Source organism: Oreochromis aureus, linkage group 22 (genome assembly GCF_013358895.1).
Source record: "Oreochromis aureus strain Israel breed Guangdong linkage group 22, ZZ_aureus, whole genome shotgun sequence".
Taxonomy (NCBI): Eukaryota; Metazoa; Chordata; class Actinopteri; order Cichliformes; family Cichlidae; genus Oreochromis; species Oreochromis aureus.
The window spans coordinates 32,576,446-32,597,447 of NC_052962.1; the positions used below are offsets into that span (position 1 = coordinate 32,576,446).

Below are 21,002 nucleotides of genomic sequence, written 5' to 3' on the forward strand. Positions count from 1 at the left end.
AGGAGTGTAAATGTGTATGAATGTTACATAGAAATCATAGCCATGGAAAAAAAGTGCTTGTATGAATGGGTGAGATGGGTGAATGAAGCATGTTGTATAAAACGCTTTGACTGCTCAGGTAGAGAAGAAACAAACTACTTCCTGTCCGACCCCAGAATGTCAGGATTAGAGACTTTGTCTGTGAAGGTTCTCAGTCATCCAGGTCATCGTGGACAGCTTGGAAAGAAAAGCGTCTGGACTGCTTTAAGCTGCTTGAAGACGTTTCCCCTCTGAACTGAACTGAACTGAAGAAGCTTCTCGGATGAGAGAAGCTTCTTCAGTTTTGGGGAGAGCACACCTCCTCCACCCTCATTCTGAATGTAGGCATCCCACACAGGTATATCCTCAGTCCCCTCTTATCCTCACTTTTCACCCATGACTGCTCTTCAATTCACACCAGTAACACCATTATAAAATTTGCTGACAACACCACCATTATAGGACTGATTGACAACTACAATGATTCAGCCTACAGAGAGGAAGTTCAGCATCTGAAGCGATGGTGTGACAACAACAACCTGCATCTGAACATAGCCAAGACCAAGGAGATGGTAATCGACTTCAAGAGCACTCCACCCTCTACATCAATGGAGAGGAAGTAGAAAGGGTAGAGAGCTTCAAGTTCCTCGGGGTCCATATCTTGACCGACCTTACCTGGTCCACAAACATTTCCCACCAGGTAGGGAAAGCACAACAAAGGCTGTACTTTCTCAGGAAGCTGCGTCAGGCCCAGTTACACCAGAGACTGCTAACTTCTACCGCTCCACCATCAAGAGCCTTCTGAGCTTGACTAGCTCAATGTGACTTTTAAATTACAAATTTAAAGACAAAAAATGTTATGCATGTGTTTGCATTCTTTAAATTCACATTGGTATTAAAAGGTTTTACATATGTTTACACTGGCTGCTTTCATTTTAGACCGATGGCAACCATTTCAACAAAAATGCATATTTGACTCTCAGCTTTCAATAATTAAGAAGGCCATCTAAAGTACCTTAATTTAAAAAGAGTAATTTCAGTCCAGGTTGAGTATCACCCATGGTTTGATCCTATAATTACAAATAAGACATAGAAATTAAATTATTTCTGTAGGAGACTGTAGGAGGCACGCAGTCTGTTTAATGTTTAATTTTTTGTTTTGAGTCAGATAACTTTGGCCCAGCCTAACAGAGCATGGACTTTGGATAAGTCACGTTACCACTCCCAGTTGTTTTTTGTCTGTTGTGTTTCTTGTGTTAGTGAATGTGAAAATGAAAAAAAGATGAATAGCGTGCTCATATTACTCCTCTGCTGCCACGTTGCATCTCCAGGTAAGATCATATTTCAAGTTTTTCTTTAAAAAATATTTCTCCTCGTTTATAGGAAGTTTAATTGCAAGAAACGTGGTCTTTTTTATCTTACACTGTCTTCTGCACCACTGACTGGAGTTTCATTATGACAGAAGCTGTATGTTAGTGCAGTAACAATAAAGGCATTCTGTTCTATTCTTAAGGTGACTGATGGTGAAAGGAAGATGTGTGCACCACTGAAATGTCACAGTCAGTCTCTGTAGGAGACATATTAATACTGTCAGTGAATGTACTTTTGCTTTAGATTTGGATTTTAGAATGTGGAATGATTTTCTGTATGTGCAGGTAATGTATGTTTGGAGTAGCAGGAATAAAGAGTTACAGAAGAGATATTAGCTAAAAATTGTACACAACACTAAGATTATTTCATCATTCAGTAGGTTCTCAGTGTCTTTTCACCCTTATACTTTTGAAGTTAATGCTAAATCTGAAACTGATTCTAGTTCATATTTAACCTCCTTAAATGATACAAAAAAGCATATAAAAGGGATCCCTCCTAATTCAAAGTCTTCCTAATTTTACAGTAAAACACTCCTTGAAATATTTCTTCACTGAAAGCCCAGGAGCTCAGAGCATCCCAGAGTTTGTAGCTGTTGCAATTGTTGATGACGTTCAGATAGGTGACTCCAACAGTGTAAGAGAAGCAACACCAAAGAAAGACTGGATTAAATTCTTTGAGGATCATCCGCAGCACCTGCAGTGGTATAGTTTACAATCTCATGAAAGTCATCACTTCTTTAAGGCTACCATTGAGACTTTGAGGCAACATTTGAACCAAACTGAAGGTACGGATTTGTTGAACTTTTTATTGCTGAAACGATTTGCTTTAAATCATTTTTTAATTTTTATTTAAAAAAATATATATATTTGCATTTGAATTGTTTATTTGTGGTAGAGGTGCAGTTTCAGGTATAAGCTGTGCTGACATCTTAATGGTTTATCACAGTTACAGTTACTGTCTGTCTTTTCAGGTGTTCATATTTTGCAAAGGATGAAGGGCTGTGAATGGGATGATGAGACTGGAGAGATTAATGGATATGATCAGTATGGTTATGATAGAGAAGATTTTCTAGCGTATGACCTAAAGACACTGACATGGATCGCTCCTAAACCACACGCTGTCCTCACCAAAATGAGATTTGATGCTCATGAACATCAATTTGAATCAAATAAAAACTTTTTAGTTTATCAGTGCCCTGACTTTTTAAAGGAGTATTTGCGATATGGGAAGAGGTTTCTGCAGACAGCAGGTAGAATTACATAATCTGATGAAATGTAATAGAATAGAAATTTCATATGGGTTTCTTGCTTAAAAGTTAGAGTAAAATAAAATTAAATGAAGAATGTAACCAACTGCCAATCTCTTTACAGTCCTTCCCAAAGTGTCTCTCCTCCAAAAGACTCCCTCCTCTCCAGTCAGTTGCCACGCTACAGGTTTCTATTGTGAGTACAAGAAAATAATTATTAGAAGGTAATGTGTTAAATTTGTTTAGATCACAGTAATAAGAAAGGATTGGTCTGTGTTTTAGTTTGGCTTAGCTGTAGGCGTGAGAGTGTGTGTAATTGTTTAGAGGGAAAGGAATTTATTGACACTGAGGGTCTGCTGTCATAAAAGGAGACAGGAAGCTACAGTTGGGGGTTGCTGATGCTGATGCTTATACCTGTAATAAAAACTCATAATTGCCATAACTTAGAAGTAGGCTTGCAGGAGACTCTCCACCTTATCTGTAAATGTAAGACAACAAGAGGCCAATGGCCCAGTGGATGCAGAGTGGGGTAATATGTTAACTCTGTTTTCTATGTTGTGTAGAGGAATTTGGTTTAACCTGGGTGAGGAGATTACTTTTATGACCCCCAGGAAGTCACGTATACAGAGACACACACAAACAGTGCTTTGACTGTTATGACGCACCCACACCTACATGCACATTTACTCACACTGACATGCACATTCACTCACGTGCACAGACATATACACAGGTACGCGTACACAGTCATTCACGTGCACTCACATAGACATACGGTGTGCGCACACAGGCACTCACGTGCTCGTGCACATAGACACAGACACAGAGTTTGCAGCACATTGTGGGGGGTTTTATGATGGGGTCGCTCCTATAAAGCTGCCTGGAACTAACAAAGAGGGGAAGATTTTGCAGAGGGACACACCGGCCTCGTCTTCCCTTCTAGAAGTGCATGCTTAAATGAAGATGAAATAAAGATGAATAAAGATTTTGTAAAAATGACTACTGGGTCCGGTGCCATCTCTGAAGGCCCGAGGAATAATAAAGAACCGGGGTAAAACTGATTTCCCAACACTACCCTGACAGAGCTGTGATGTTCTGGAGGAAAGACGGAGTGCAGCTTCATGAAGGTGTGGATCCTGGAGAGATCCTCCTCAACAATGATGGAACCTTCCAGATGAGTATTGATCTGAATGTTTCATCAGTCACACCTGAAGACTGGGAGAGGTACGACTGTGTGTTTCAGCTCGCTGGTGTGAACGAGCACATTATCACCAAACTGGACAAAACAGCGATCAGGACCAACTGGGGTAAGACTGGAGAGTTTATAAAACTGCAGCTTGATATTATGAAGTTATTAACTAAACATTTCTTTTCTTCGTCTCATGCGTGCTGTTACTGCTGATACATAAACATGAGTTTATACAAGTGTAGTGTAAGTTTGGGATTTAGCCCAACTTAACCGACACGGAACACACAGTGAAGAATGAGGAGCGACACGATGATGAGCAAGGGAGATGCAGGCACTAAATACAGGATATGAACAGGACCAAGAGGAAACAGCTAGGAGACACGGCTGATACTGATTACACAGACAAGACGGAGGAGCGCATAAAACTGAATACAGAAAACAGGAAACTCAACACACACGCAAAGATGTAGACTCAGAGAACTGACTGAACAAGAACAGAGGGAGTACAGAACCAAAACCTAAATAGCAACAGAATACATGACCAGAAAAAACAAGAACATAGGATAATATTAACAAACACAAACGGCATCAGACTCAGGACCATGACAACTTCAGCGTGCACAAGAAGAGTAACTAATGTCTGAGTAATCTGTATTGACTAAGTAGTAATGGTTTTGTGTCATTTATTGTTTCACTCATATCAGGTCGTTCCTCACTCATTCCTTGGTATCGGCACAGTTTTCTGTTTAATAATATAAAATGCTGCCATGTGTTGTTCAGCAGAGAAGCCAGCTGACATGGTGACCTTCATCAGTGCTGCAGTGGTTGTTCTAACTGTCACCATCATCACAGCTGTGGCATTTGTAACTTACAAAAAGAAGAAAGGTGAGAAATCTGAATGTGGGAAATATTGAGTTTAGTTTTTGAATTCATCTCCAAAATCTTTCTGCCAGATCACTTTGGATACAAACACACAAATTCTAAAGTAATTGTATAAGGCTCAGAGCCACAGTGAGATGATCACAGTCCCTGAGAAGGATGACGTGAGAAGAAAATAATCAAGTAAATTAAAAAGGAAATGGACACAAGATATCTGTGCAATTAAGAAAAAACAAAACAAATGACAACTGATATCTTTTATTTTGGTTTGTTTCTGCTAAATGTTCTACATCATTTTCATGATACATATTCTGCTCACTTGAATAACACTGATCTCTCACTTTCATAGCTGGAAAGCAGGGTCATGTATTCAAACAGAAAACAACAATCACTACAAATCATTTCCTTAAAAAGGATAAAATATTTGTAAACTGTGTATTTTTTATCTTCCAGCTCCTGACGATGGCTCTGAGCAGTCTGAGAGACTAAATCCACAAAGCTGACTGTCCTGCAAAGAGTTCTTCACTTCACTGTCTGTGTGACTTTCCTCCAGCTGCTTCAGTTTATTCCATAGTTCAAAGACATGTTAAAAACACCAATCAATAAATAAAGTACGGATAATGATCACTGTGGACAGACCGCTATACTTGCTGTAAATTGGTGCATGGTCATATATTTGTATTTAGCTGCTGTGTACGTGTTTCATGCAATTATGATTTTATTCTGCTTCAGTATTTAATCTCTGCATTGATGCAGTGATTTCACAAGTCTGCTAAAAAGCAAAAGTAAATGTTATTGATAGTTATGGATCTGACGATGACAGTTTTTTAGACCGAAGTGTGTGATTTCACTGAGACGTTGGCAGCGTACAAAGCATGTGGTATTTTCCAAATGACACCAAAACATCTGCAGGATGACAGCAACAAACCATCATTTGAAAATGAAATGTTCTCAGTTTATTATTTTATTCTTCTGTGAAAATGACTGACCCGGGATTTCCTGCATTTGATCTGTGAGGTCACATGATCCTGATCTTTGACCACCTTTGGCTACGTCCTAATTCAAACACGGAAAACTGTTGATCCCACTATAACTTCCTCACTGTTTTTTCTCATGTATTTAAACAAACAAACAAACTGATTAAATAACTTGATGTTTGAACATTACTGATATCATATAGAAAATATTTTTGTTTTAGCTCAGAAGGTAAAGTTCTATATGAGGAATTGTATAAAATGACAACTGCTATATGACATAATAACATTTTTACTCTCAGATGGGAGTATCAGCGATGATCTGATAGCAAACTGTCTGAAGCTGCAAGTAAAAACAGCTTGACTGTTCAGATTAGCGATAAAAGAAAAAATGCAAAATATATCACTGATATAAGAGTTTGTTTCTACAGTTTCTGGACTTCTGCCACAGCAGTTCTTGGTTCCAACCACACATAAAGAATACCCGGAAAGAAAAATATTGTTCCGTATATCTGAACAGAGGTTTGTTGTAGAATCCCTGTTTAATTTGAAAAGAAGATGATATTTTAGCATGTAACCGTAGGAGTAGTGGTAGAATTAATCTACTCACTATAATCACAATTATACCTGTTAAACAGCATGGGCATGTTCTTTAATTCTCCATTATAACTGTGGTTTTCAAGTCTCAAGTCCCTGGTCCACTGGTTTCAGCCAGAACATAGTAAAATGGACCATAGCTCATATAAATGACATGCAGTTACAAGGACGTAGATTTGGTTTTGGCATTGGTGGGGACGGATGATTCAACCACTGAACCCCGCCCTGTTTCTTTTCTTTTTTTCCTTTTTGTTTTTGTTTCTTGATAAAAAAAAAGGAGAAATATACTTGTCTACATATGCTATTCTACATACTTTTAAACCATTTAAAATTACAATTCACAGTTTTATATGTTTTATATGTGAATTATATAATGTTAATGTTAGCCTATCCCAGCTATGACAGCTGGGATAGGCTCCAGCACCCCCCGCGACCCTGGAAAGGATAAGCGGAAGCGAATGGATGGATGGATATAATGTTAATGTTGATTGTTAATGTTACTATTAAACAAATGACTAAGTATTTTAGACTTTAGTTTACTTCAGCCATATTCCATATGAATCAGGTGTCAGACAAAAATAAAAACAGCTTCAAATACAGTCATGACAATAAAAGAATATGACTTTAAGGACTTAACAACATTACTTCAGTTATAGTACACCAACATCTCTTACACATTAGCACTAAGGGAACACTGAATGACCTGGTGGTTTTTGTCCATAAAACTACTCATCTAAGATTACCACAAAGTAAAAGATCTCTCAGCAAAATTATTCAACATTTTAGGCACTATTGCCCCGATCAAATCAGTGAGCTGGGATTTTTTATTCTAAACATGAACTACTGTTACAGCAACACACATGGACTACTGGTGACCCACACAACAACTCAGTGTCCACTATGTGAACGAGCCAAACACATGCCTGCTCCTCTCCTTAACTGAGATAAACTGCTGGCATATTTGTTTTACATTTATACTGTCCAGTCTCTCCTGGTGGACATGGCAACATGTTATTCATGGTTACATTCAATTTTAGACGGATGTGGGCCAAAGCCGACCTAGTATAACCTGTAACGTTATTATGACGGACACATTTTATGAGTGAGCTTGACTTTAAGTGACTTACAGGTTTCTTTGAAAAATACTTTCTTATATCCAGGTTCTTCCTTTTTGCTGCCATCCTCCTCTCCTCCTGGCAGCGCAGGCTCGCCGCTGCTAAAACTAAACAGAGCTCCCTGAAAGGCACAGCCAATCACATTGGCCATATTTGTCACATGAGGTAGGACTCCAGTAGAGAACGTAATTTAACTCTTTCTGCACCGCTGGGTGAATGAGACATTGACAGATCGTTTTCTTTTTCTTCCGATCGAGTTTGGTTTTTTTTACTGGAAGAGATGAAATTATTGGTGGGGACATGTCCCTTCCGTCCATGCCAAATCTACGCCCTTGTGCAGTTATCTATTTTCAGTTTATCAGTCCCAGCTGCATTGACACTCATTTTAGTCATCTTAATAATATCATTTTGGCTGTCCCAAAGCCTCAGATGTTTCAATCATTAATCAAAATTAAATAGAATCAAATCAAAATCAAGTCAAAAATTTTAAAAACAACAGTGTTGACCAAAGTGCTTCACAGTCAGACAAAAAGCGAATTAAAGATAAAAACAAAGCATTAGCAAACAAAACATACCAACAAACAACACAGGTGACAAACATATAAAGCAAGCCAGATGATAGTCAACTAGTTTGATTCAAAAGCCAAAATAAAAAAGTGAGTTTTAAGACATGATTTAAAAGACCAAATAGACTTGAAGAACAAATATCGACAGGAAGGTTATTTCAGAGTCTAGGTGCTGCAGTGGTAAAGGCACGATCACCTCTGGACTTCAGTCGAGACCTTGGTTGTACTAAGAGCATCTGATTAGAAGATCTTAGTGCTCTTTGGGGGGTTTACAAGTAGAAGAGTTCAGTTACATAGCTAGGCGCCAAGTTGCTTAAAAGTTTTTAAAGTGAGTGATAGATTTGTAGCTTGAACCTATTCGCTGGAACGTTGAAGACAATTTAATTACACAGCAAGCAAGACACGAAGTAGGCAAAGTTCTTTATGTTTTACGTGCACGGGAGAGAACTGAACCTCCTATACCATAAAACAATAAGACAAGGCACGGCCTCTCCCATGCTCCCAAGATGTGGGTGTGAAAGCCAGAGTGCTCTGGAATGCACACCAAGTTTGCAGACTATTAAGGATCAAACCTCTACCAATCTACAACTAATTATAAAACTCTAAGCATATATAAGTAGATATTTCTAAGCATAAATGACAATCAACAATACAAAACCTAACAGTGAGCAAGGGAATTTTAAAATATATATTTGACAGGGAGCGAGTGCAAGTTAGCTAAAAGTGGAATGATGTGATTATACATTCTAGTACCAGTTAAAAGGCATGCAGCAGCATTTTGAACAAACGATGGAGAGAAGAGTGTTGGAGGCCCAAGTAAAGAAAGTTGCAGTAGTCCAGTCTAGTGGTGATAAATGCATTAATATGTTTTTCAAGGTCTTTCAAAGGAAGATAGGGCTTCACTTTGGATATCTGACATAAATGATAAAAACTGGTTTTAACCACTGTGGACACTTGCTTTTCTAATTTAAAAGAGCTATCCAAAAATACTCTGAGGTTTCTTACAGTGTGGGAGCGATGGCTAGCAAGAGGAAAAAAGAGTATCAGTTAGCTGGCCCAAAGGGTATGATTATCAAAAACAATAATTTCGGTTTTATTTTCATTCAGGGAGAGAAAATTATGTGATAACCAGACTTTGACATCATGAAGACAGTTAAACAGTGGTTGCAGTGGGGCAGAGATATTCAAATTCAGGGGAAAGTAAATTTGGATGTCTAGTAAACACAGCAGAGAAGTGAACAACGGTCTGAAAATTAATCGTGCGCATCTGCTGCAAAGGACGCTCACTGTTCAACCCCACATTGCCTACTGCAATATAAAACATAACTGGGAAATGATCTGAAATTCCAGAGTCCTTGATATCTGTGATGCAAATATCCAGACCATAAGACAGTACCAGATCAAGCGTGTGAATGAGATTAAAAGTGTCAATAAGAGCAAGGAAGTCCTTAACTAGTGGACCATCCTCACAACAAACATGGATGTTGAAACTGTCAACAATTAAAACACCGAACGCGATAGACGTGACCAAAAACACGCCAGACGCCCCTAACTTGACGCGTGCAAATTTGCACCTCGACGCGTGCAAATTTGCACCTCGACGCATGTCCACGACGCATGAAGGACTGCACCCAACTCTGAATAGGTAGAAGCTCAAACAGTAGGTCCAAGTGAGCATGAAGTCCAACAGGCAAATCTAGTGATGACAGAACAATCTGAAGCTAGAATGGTCCCGGAGAGCAGGGGAAGAAGGTAGAATATCCATAAGTGCATGATGATTAATCACTTCATGTGAATTTAGGTAAGCCTTGATGCAAACACGGATGTCGCCCCGTTTACCCCATCTAGTTAAGCGTTTCCTGTATGGAAGGGTAAATGGTAGACAGCGTATGTAGTCAGAAATGTCTGTTGGAAGCGGAGGAAAATTCTCTGGTTTCCATTTCAAATCAGGCGTTTTGTGATTCAATGGCCAAAGATTGGCCATTGAATCAAACGAGAGATTGATCATAGATAAGTAGCGCAAAGACATCATGGCAACACAGAGAAAGTAAAATACCAGACAGCATGCCGAGCACACTGGCGCCATCTTGGATTGACGATGTAGATTTGGGTTCATTGACTAAAAACAGTAAATAATCTGGCAGATATCATAAAGATAAAGATATCATATCATATCATATCATAACATATCTAACATGATTTGACTGCATCCAGTAGTAGGTGACACTAAAGTATAAGATAAAAATAAAAAGAGGCAATACAGTGAAATAAATGTTTTAAGTAACATTTATTTCAGCAGTAGGGTTAGAGTAGGCCTCACATGCCACATGCTGATGTGTCAGAGGACTTCTTTTTATGCAAACACCTCCTTATTTCAAGCTCATCGTGTACTTTGTCAAGAGTCTTTTTTATATTAATTAAAAGCTGTAAAAAGCCTTTTAAGGAGCCTAATCCAATTAAATCATCGGAGAGAATCAGTCCAACACTGAAAGCTGTCACTTACCAAAGTTTATGAAGGAATAATATGAGGGACAGAGAGGCGAAAGAAATAAAAACTTCTAAGAACAAAGCAAAACAGTGGAAACAGATATGAGCAGAAAGTGGCAAGAAGTGGATTCAGCTCTAACCCTTTAAATGCACCAGACAGTTAAAACAGGAGTACAAGAGGACTCACACTCAAATACCTGCACTCAAGTCATTGGATGTGACGGATATGAGATTTATTATCTCTCTTTATTGAAAGCTAAATAAAAAAAAAACAATATAGTTTAGAGACAGAAATATTATAAGTGGTTTAAAAATGCTTAAAATACCATAAAAACAGACATAAAGCCTTAAAAGACAGATCAAAAGCAAAATATGCAAAGGTGCTACTGTGTATCTAGAATGAGTGTCATGACTTTGTGTGTTTCTAGATTTAAAAAAGTTATTATTAGTTATTATTTTAAAGAAAAAAGTTATCATTTTACTCCTTTTGAATAAATCTGTATTTATGCCTATAAACTTAATTTACCTTCCATTGCACATTTAGATGAATGCAACCAGTGAGCATTTAAACACGACTACTATGTAGTTTACTTGTGAACATGAGATAACAGTCACACTTTTCTTGAGTGACTTGTGTCATATGATATTCTCCATATTCCCTGACACCCACTCTTCAAACATGACCGTTTGACTGTGGCTGTATTTTGTATCTTGCACAGCTTAACCCTAGAACACTATCGGTATAAATAGTAACACAATCACTAATGCCAGGTGATTTTTACCCGATATAATATAACCAATAAAAAGTAATCAAATATATCAAAATATGACAACACATGACAAATTAGAGTGGTCTTCTTTTACTTTCAACTGTGCCATGTCTAACAAAATGAAAAAAAAAAAACTCCTAAAACAAAATAATGACTCTGGAAAGCTGGTCTTTGGTCCACCCATTCCTGGGACATTTGAGACTTCCCTGGTGAAGGCACAGGCTCCTCGACACGCAAACAGCTGCAGGAGAGAGAAATCATGTAAATGTATTTGCTCGGGTATAAATCACCCAGCGATAGTGTTCTAGGGTTAATGTTTTTATACTTTATAAATACTACTGATTAAACTTCTCCACATGTAACGTGATGTCTTATAGACCACTGGTGCACAGGTTGCTGTACATTTCCTATAAATTAGTACTCGGTTGGATGTTTGTATTGTATGAACAGGCCCAACTTCAATTTTTTTCAGCTGTGTTTGTCTATGTTTATGTTTATGTAGGGCAAACTATCTAATTGACTCTATACATGACTCTATCTGTTGTGCCAAGAGCGAAACAATATGAGGATGTGAAGAGCGGCAGAGAAGTGTGTGAGGGCAGTGCAGGAAATATATGAGGACAGCGTGAGGTGAAGTCAAACTGAATTTCTGTTATTACTGAGGCCCATCTGCAGTACATTTGCAGCCCAAAAGGGCATGATTAATTTGAACCTTAGGGACATGGAGTCTTCCTACAGATTAACTCTATTAACTGCTTTTAATGTCCAAGGAAATACTTTTAAATAACCCTAAAGAACAGTGATCAAAATAACCTTTAACTACAGCATTACATATTACAAGTTTTTGTGTTTCTGTGTTTTCCTGTCTTCATTAGTCATCACACCAATAACACTGTTCTGTTTGAATTAAGATGCTCCTTCACACCAACTATAAATCATTGTTTGAACTTTCTGACATCATCAGGTTGTGAGCTTCTCTCTCATATTCAGAGGCATTTTTTAATATTTGTATTCACATGTGGGATACTTCAGCTCAGAATGTACTTATATTAAAGTCCCCACATTAAGGTGTTAGGAGTATTACCCTCACATGAATTTTCATTACATTGATTTATAATGAGGCCATGGAGAGTGAGTGAGTCACTGGGCTGTCTCTACTTTGATACATTCAACTATAACCTGTTTTTTAAACTCATTCAGTTTTCTGACACCAGGAGCAGGAAAATAATGAAGTGAGAGCAGTGAAACTGTTCATGAAAACACAAAGCAGCTGATAATGAATAGCAGGAGATAACTGATAGCAGTTTTAAACTGATCAGGCTGATCAATACATGGTGACTGAGACAGCTGTTTTTTGCCTGAACTAAAAACAACAAAAACATTATGACATTTTACATATTTCAGGCAATTCTGTTTGATTGGAGATCTTTTTTTAAAGCATCATACTGGGAGTGGTTTTAGATTTACTTCATCCATGAAGAGACCTTACAAGCAAAGTCATTAACAGTAAAGTTTAGTAACTTTGACACTGTGATAAATTCTTCAGGTTTCGTTCGGCATCAGCAGTGAGGTTTTATATATCTATAACTCATGTTTCATCTTACTTATTTCCATACATTTAACCTTTTATTGAGAGCTACTGGCTGAATTCTGATGGCATCAGAGGTCTGAGATCACTTCCCAAATTTGCCTGAAGAATGTAACTGGCAGTTTACCTGACCAATAAGAAAGCAGCAGAGGAGATCCTTGTGCCTACCTGTCAGTCACAGTTTATCTACACCGTTGTAGATGGAGCGACTTCCTATGAGTACAAACCCAAGGACTCTAAGATGGGTCACAACAGATCAAGGACTTTGCTGGAAAATCATTTATTTGATGACACTTTGTCTTTTATTGTTGGGGAATGCTGGCATGAAATACTTAATCTGCCCAATACTCTCACATATCAGCTAGCTCCCAAACAGGCTGCTATCAGCAACAGGAGACCGTGGTCTGAAAAATTAACTTTATGATCTAGCATTAACAAAGTCACAGTCAAAGCCGAGAGAAGCAGCTTGAAGACAACAGAGACCTGAGTACTTTTTCCTCTGTTAACAGGTTCACGCTCTGTTATCAATAGACAATTAACAACTAACTGAAAACTCACAGTCCACATCTGTCTCCTCACTTCCATCAGACCTCTCCCTCTATTCCCCACATCCAGCCTATGCTTCAGCAACATATTGATCCTGATGTCATGCTGCAATGCACAAACTATGCCCAATATACTAACTACAATCTTGTGTAATACTGACATCATGACAATGGAGTCTGCTGTCTGGGATCTCTAATCTTCCCCAGTTTATCTTTTCTCTCTAGATTTTCCTGTTACACCCAAACTGGCCGCAGCAGATGATTATCCTCCCAGATTTTAGTTCTGCTGAAATTTTCTTGCTGTTATAAAGGATTTTTTTTATACTCAGTTTTGGCAGGTATATTCATTAACTACAGATATCAAACCCATCCCCACATACAGTCCATTTTGATCTTACGTGCACTGTTTCGGTCAGTGCAAATATCTTTGATTACTCATTTAAAGTGCACTTCACTCTCACACTGCAGGCTTACTTGTTATTCCTAAAGTATTTAAAAGTAGACAGGGAGGCATTTAGAGCCTTCAGTTTTCAGGCCCCTCTTCTGTGGAACCAGCTTCCAGTTTGGATTCGGGAGACAGACACTATCTCTACTTTTAAGATTAAGCTTAAAACTTTCCTTTTTGGTAAAGCATATAGTTAGGGCTGGTTCAGGTGACCCTGAATCCTCCCTTAGTTATGCTGCAATAGGTGTAGGCTGCCGGGGGATTCCCATGATGCACTGAGTATTTCCTCTTCAGTCACCTTTCTCACTCACTGTGTGTTAACCGATCTCTCTGCACTGAGTTGTACTTGTTATTCATCTCTGGTTCTCTTCCACAGCAAGTCTTTTGTCCTGTCTTCCTTCTCTCACCTCAACTGGTCGTGGTCGATGGCCGCCCCTCCGTGAGCCTGGTTCTGCTGGAGGTTTCTTCTATTAAAGGGAGGTTTTCCATCCCACTGTGCTTGCTCTTAAGGGGTTATGTGATTATTGACTCTGTAAATATTATTGTAGTATCTACCTTAGAATATAAGTGCCTTGAGCTGACTGTTGTTGTGATTTGGTGCTTTATAAATAAAACCGAATTGAATCAAATTGAATTAATTCACATACTGAAAAAACAGGAAATTTTATGTGTTTTAATTTGTATTGTTTATCTATTTACTTTGGTGTAGTATGAATGGCCACAGTGGGGCCATTTGAATTTCTACTTTAATCCGTACTGACAAATTTAACATTAATTCCAAACACGGCCTGAAATAACAGTACAGGTGTCAGAGCCACAGTGAAATGACTGCATGACAGTAGACTGATGATGTATAAATGAAATGATATTATCTTCTATCTCCATTTCTCCATCTATGTCATGGATAAGTAAAGAGCTGCAGGTCGGTCTCTATAGCTGTTAAAAACATAAACTGGAATTCCTTAGCTGTGCGATACTTTAAATAAATTTGGGGAAAAGAGTTTGGTTATGTGGAACAGTGTAGAACAAATGCTGCCATTTAACATGCAAATCACACACATGATCTTTTTGACTGCAGTTGTCTTTACTCACTAAAAACATTAAGCATCACAGAAAGCAAAAGCTTGTTTTTATGGTGTCATGTGACCTATAACTAAAAGATCTGTTATACTCTTGTCTGGTAATCGTCCCTGGGTTTCTGTTAGGAGTTTTCACTTCTCTGTTTTCTTGTGGTGTGTGCTGTCTGTCGTGGAATTTTGTGATTAAAGTCTGCAACACGGAAAGAGCTGTGATCAAGTTATTTATTACTGCGCGCAGGAGAACACACATTAAAACATAACAGGTTCATAGTAATGAGCGTTCTAACCTCAGGGCGTAGCAGCGCCCCTTTTATAACATCGCACAAACTGAGCAAGACAGTTAGCAGATAATATAGTGAAACATCGTTAGGCCTAGCTGAGCAGTTTTCACAAGCTCAAGCTGACACACACTTGGTTCATCTTAAGCAGGCAAAAGTTATACAAGAATCATACAGTGAGATTCTAAACACATAAAACTAAATGTGAGGATAAATTAGAATTTTCCATAACATTCCATTTAAATCTGGGTTGCATTTATTCGGCTATTATTATTTCAGATGAGTCAAAATCAAGTTAAAAAAAAAAAACCCCTTTATTTTCAAAGTATTACAGCCGATCAAAATAAATTCGTTCTGATACTGTAACATAAAGCTTTCATTTTTAATAAAGCACACGTGTTTTTTAAACTGACTCGTAGGCGGATGTGATGTTTCACATCCACTTCAGGACGATACGTCAACGTTACGTCTGCCAAATGGGAGAAGCCTGGGCTAAATTAGAACAATAGCTCACTGCTTTGGTCCTAAAGGTATAATCCAAATGAAGCTACGATGGGAAGGTTGTTATTGTTGCTTTTCCTCTGTCAGTTTGGGTCATCAGGTAAGATTATGGCCACGTTATTCATATTTTATTTGGTAATTTGATCTCGCTGTGTACTTTCACTGTCTTCAGTTTCACTTTTACAACTGAATGAAAATACGATTTTACTGAAAGGAGACAGACCGCGAACAGTTTTATGTTGTACATTTGCTTTCATAAATCACAGACCATAAATCAACATTTGAAAAAAGAAAAAAGAAAGAAAAACGTAAATATCGACATCAACGGACAGATGTTGACATTGTTTCCACAGAAGAGAGCTCAGGCCGAAGATGAGAAATATAGATCAGATAAAGAAGGTTTAAATTTAAACGGATCGGTCTCTCTCTCTCTCTCTCTCTCTCTCGCTCGCTCGCTCTCTCTCTCTTTCGCTCTGTTTTGGTTAATATATGGCTACAAAGTATTGACTCAGGGGGCTGAATAATTACGCACACCCCACTTTTCAGTTATTTATTTGTAAAAAATGTTTGGAATCATGTATGATTTTCGTTCCACTTCTCAAGTGTACACCACTTTGTATTGGTCTTTCACCTGGAATTCCAATAAAATTGATTCATGTTTGTGGCTGTAATGTGACAAAATGTGGAAAAGTTCATGGGGGCAGAATACTTTTGCAAGCCACTGTATATAACTGCAATGCCACCTAATTGAAAGTCTGATTATTGTTACAGTGAAACACTCCTTGAAGTTTTTCTTCTGTCAAACATCTGGAGTCCAGAACATTCCGGAGTTTGTGGTGGTTGGACTTGTTGATGGAGTTCAGAAAAGTTACTATGATAGCAACACAGGGAAACCAGAACCCAAAACAGAATGGATGAAAAAACTCATGAAGGATGATCCTCAGCACCTGGAGTGGTACACTGCTCGATCTTTCCATACATAGGTTTCTATCCTGACAGAGGTTTGATGTTCTGGAGGAAAGATGGAGAAGAGCTCCATGAAGGTGTGGATCCAGGAGAGATCCTCCCCAACAATGATGGGACCTTCCAGATGAGTGTTGATCTGAAACTTTCATCAGTCACACCTGAAGACTGGCAGAGGTACGACTGTGTGTTTCAGCTCTTTGGTGCGAACGAGTACATCATCACCAAACTGGACAAAACACTGATCAGGACCAACTGGGGTAAGACTGGATCCTGCAGTGGTTATGAATCATTTTTACAGAGAAGTTATTTATTTTAAAATCAACCCTTTGTATGTCCTCCTTCACTACATCCATTTTCCTTTTCCTCCTGGCTGACAGCTCCATCTTCAACATCTGTTGTCTAATGTTCTCTGCTGGAGGTTTCTTCCTGTTAAAAGCTGTTTTTAACATATACGATCAATTGAGTGTTATCAAGTCTTGATAATGGTGTAAGGGTTTTACATTAAAATATTAAGTTTCTTGAGATGATGCTGGATAAGCTTACCTTTGTCCCACTGGCGTTCACCAATCCAATCAAACAATTCTATTATCAATTCATAAAGAATAATTACTAACAAATCAGTAAGATGACTTAAAATGGAACACAAATGGTAGCTGAAGTAAGCCAAAAGTAATGAAATACTATATGCAGTATGGTTTATCTTCAGCGTGCACAAGAAGATTAAGTACACTGGAGTATTAACTGAGTTTTAATGGTTTTCTGTTGTCTCTAGTTTTGTCAGATGCATCAACTATGAGGTCCTTACTGAGTCATTCCTCACTTGTTCTTTATAACACAGAGCAAAAATGTGTGGGATTACTAAAGTGTTTCCACATTTTGTTCAACAGGGAAGCCCGCTCACATTACAGCTACAGCGGTTGTGCTAGCTATTGCCCTCATTGCAGCTGTTGCAGCTGTGGCGGTTATTGCTTACAAAAGAAAGAAAGGTGAGTGACCTCAGTTGGAGAAACATTATATTTAGTTTTTGAATTTGTGTTTTAGTCCATACTGACACATTTAACATTAGTTCCAAACACCTACAGCCTGAAAGAGTAGCGTATACGTGTATATATAAGAGTTTACGTCTCAGAGCCACAGAGAGATTAATATATGACACCTGACTGATGATGTGAGAAGCATCAGTGTAATAGATAAGTACAGAGCTGCTGATCTTCATAGCTGTGCAGAACACAAATTATTGAAATCTCTACCTGTGAACTAAATTTGAGGAAAAGAGTTTGCTCATGTGGAAGAGCGTAGAACATATTAATGGTGGCATTTAGAATGAAAAGCACACTTCAAAAAAACAAGCTTCGTGTTCCTGTGATGCTTAATGTTTTTAAGGAGTAGTGATGAGATTTTGTGTCATGTGACCTTTAGTCATGTGTCTGCCAATCATTTCTCGGTTAAAAACAAAAACTCGTGATTGTTGCGGTAACATTTATTTTCTTGGTACTTTCCCTCATGTTCCACCAAAATCTGCACAGCATGTGATATTTATGCTTCTTGATAATGTAACTTCCCTATTCATATTCCTGCTTGCCTGACTCTTTATTGCATGTTTAGCTAGAAAACTAGTGTGTTTACTAACAGAAATCATCAATCACTGTACATTATAGAAAATATCAGCTTTATCTTTGTGTTCTTACAGCTCTTGCTAATGCCTCTGAACAGTCTGAGACACTAAATCCACAAACATGACCGTCCTTCAAGCTGTTCTGCGCTCTGCATGACTTTACTCTGGCTGTTTCACTTCCCCAGTTTAAAGTTTTACATTTTATAAACAGTAGTTATTAAAATACCCAACAGGTAACATGATACATCTTAAAAAGTTGTTTGTTGTTTATTTTAAAGGCATACACTGCGATAAATGTATGTGCCTCAAATGAAGCTCAAATATTGATATAGAATCATTTCAAAATGGTAAATGGTAAATGGTAAATGGCCTGCATTTGTATAGCGCTTTACTCAGTCCCTAAGGACCCCAAAGCGCTTTACACATTCAGTCATTCACCCATTCACACACTGGCAATGGCAAGCTACATTGTAGCCACAGCTGCCCTGGGGCGCACTGACAGAGGCGAGGCTGCCGGACACTGGCGCCACCGGGCCCTCTGACCAAAAAATATAATTTATCTTGGTTCATTTAAAGTTAGGGGTGTGACCTCTTCTGGATGTTTATATGTTTACTTTTTGTGTAGTTAACAGTCAAATATTTGTCACCCTTTATTAAATCTAATGTATAATAATTAATGCATTTCATAAATAATCTTTTCATGTAATGAATTTGACATTTACATTCAGTTAGAGAATTTATATGTTATGTCTGATCATTGGTCATCCTGCACGGGACAGCTGGCTCATAGATCACTCTGGCTCTGCTTCGGCATAAAGCCCAGTTCACCTTTAACTTTTTATAATTATTTGAACATTTAATTTCTTCTAAACAAGGAGACATTTTCTCCTTTAATTTTTCAAATGTATCTATTCAAAAATATTCTGTGTTTATGTGCAAAACGTTTTATCTATAAAACATTAACATGTTCGAACTACATGTTAGTGTCATGGTCCTGAGTCTGTGACTCTGTGGTTTTGGTTATTATTATGTGCTTAAGGTTAATTCTTGTTTTCATGTTCTTTGGGGTTGTGTTCTGGTTATATTTTGAGCTCCTTCTGTTCTGTGTTTCTGCCTGCCCTGCTCCCATGTCTCTGTGTTTCCCCTGAGTCTGTGTCTGTGTTCAGTCTGTGCGTTTCCTGTTTTACTTTGAAGGTCAGTGTCTCAGATTAATGTATTCTGTTTTGCTTCCCTCGGTCTTGTCAGGTTTGATTGCTCCCAGCCGTGCTTCTCTTGTGTGTCTCATTTCCTTGTTACTGCCTTTGAATTTAAGCCTCGTGTTCTCTGTGCTTAGTCATCAATGTCTCATCCCTGGAGCTGTGTGTGTTTCACTGTGTTTCCTTGTGTCTCAGTTTATCATTCCCAGTCTAGTGTTGTATTCTGTAATATCGTTAAGCCTGCAATAAAGCAGTGATCTTTGAGTTTTGCATTTGCACACAGCCAGTTCATGACAGTTAGAGGTATTTAATGTATTTGATGAATAATTCAGTGGACAAACATATTTGCTTTTTAACCCAGTTTTTCCTTTATTTTTCCTATTTTTTGTAAACTTCATATACATAAAATTTATGAAACAATCCAAAAAACAACATTTTCGATATTTCTAATATAAACTATTACTGCAGTTTTCTTAGAACAACAGCCTTATTACCTTTAACACTCAGTATTATGTTTTATATACTTTCCAGGGCCTTTTTCTCCTTTTTTTGAGGCAAACCTAGAAACCAGGAACTAAATATAATACAAACAGGAATCCATAATTCAAAGAGTATAACTTAGACCAAAAACACTGGGTCACCAGACCCAGTGCTGTGACACTCTCCTAGAATTCTTGCTTTTGCTTGTGAGCTATTTGAGCACCTCAATCCTGTCATAGTCATATGAATATAAGGAAGTATGCATTAGTGAGAGTTTAGCCAGAATGAATAAGAGACAACCTGTCACGGTCCTGTGTCGATGACCCGGTGTTTTGTTTGTTATTATTATTGTTTATTTATTTATTTATTATTGTCTGACTTCTTTGCTGTAAATTACTCGTGTTCTGGTTTGATGTTTGATTTTCATCATTGTTAGGACTTTTAGTGTTTAGGTTTCTTTCTCTGTATTTCTAGTGCTCTAGTTCTTTGTTCTGTGATTTCTAGTTCTTAGGCTTTGTCCCTTTTAGTTCAGTGTCAAGTCTACATCTTTGTGAATTGTCTCTTGTTTCCTGTTTTATTTTGATAGTCTCAGTCCTATGTGCCGTGAGTCTAGTTTGCTTCTCCTTGTTTCCCTGATTACTCCACTGTACATTTAAGCTCTGTGTTTGCCTTTGTCCTTTGTTGCATCATTAATGTTGGTTCACCCTCATACTGTGTGTTTTCCAGTGTTTCCCTGTGAGCATTACTTCCATTAGATTTATCCCAGTTTAGTTTTGGTGGTGTCACACAGTTATTTTAACTGTGTGTAGTTGTTGTTTTGAATGGTCATGTGTGGTGTTTTTGTATTACTTCCAAGCCTGCAATAAAGCAATATTTAAGTTGACGTTCTGCCTTTGAGTCCAGTGTTTGGGTCCTTTTCCTGCAACACACAGCTGTTCCATGACACAACCAAATGATAAAACAATGATAAATAATTTCTATTATTGTGGAACATGAGTTTTTTTCCATCTTAAAGAGTTCAAAGTGAATTGTATAGTTATTTTTAATGAAAAAAAAAAATTAAAATGGTCAAACAGGGTCAAATGAGAAAATTGAAA

At 37.9% G+C, this 21,002-nt stretch overlaps 1 protein-coding gene across 1 annotated transcript; it reads left to right on the plus strand.

The window, feature by feature from the left end:
- The first annotated feature begins 1,233 nt into the window (after window positions 1-1,233).
- LOC116325163 (major histocompatibility complex class I-related gene protein-like) lies at window positions 1,234-20,788 on the plus strand. The gene is made up of 7 exons (XM_039605502.1): window positions 1,234-1,349; window positions 1,913-2,173; window positions 2,360-2,638; window positions 2,760-2,822; window positions 16,632-16,871; window positions 17,502-17,600; window positions 18,305-20,788. The coding sequence occupies exons 1-7, from the start codon at window positions 1,301-1,303 to the stop codon at window positions 18,352-18,354; spliced, it is 1,041 nt and encodes a 346-aa protein (XP_039461436.1). The 5' UTR covers window positions 1,234-1,300; the 3' UTR covers window positions 18,355-20,788.
- The last annotated feature ends 214 nt before the right edge of the window (window positions 20,789-21,002 follow it).

What these genes read in the sequence shown, in the direction of transcription:
- LOC116325163 (XM_039605502.1), top strand. Translation starts at nt 1,301, where the DNA reads ATGAATAGCGTGCTCATATTACTCCTCTGCTGCCACGTTGCATCTCCA. An exon ending in ACATTTGAACCAAACTGAAG is followed by an intron (nt 2,174 to 2,359) that starts GTACGGATTTGT and finishes CTGTCTTTTCAG; the next exon opens with GTGTTCATATTTTGCAAAGG. An exon ending in TGCTTACAAAAGAAAGAAAG is followed by an intron (nt 17,601 to 18,304) that starts GTGAGTGACCTC and finishes GTGTTCTTACAG; the next exon opens with CTCTTGCTAATGCCTCTGAA.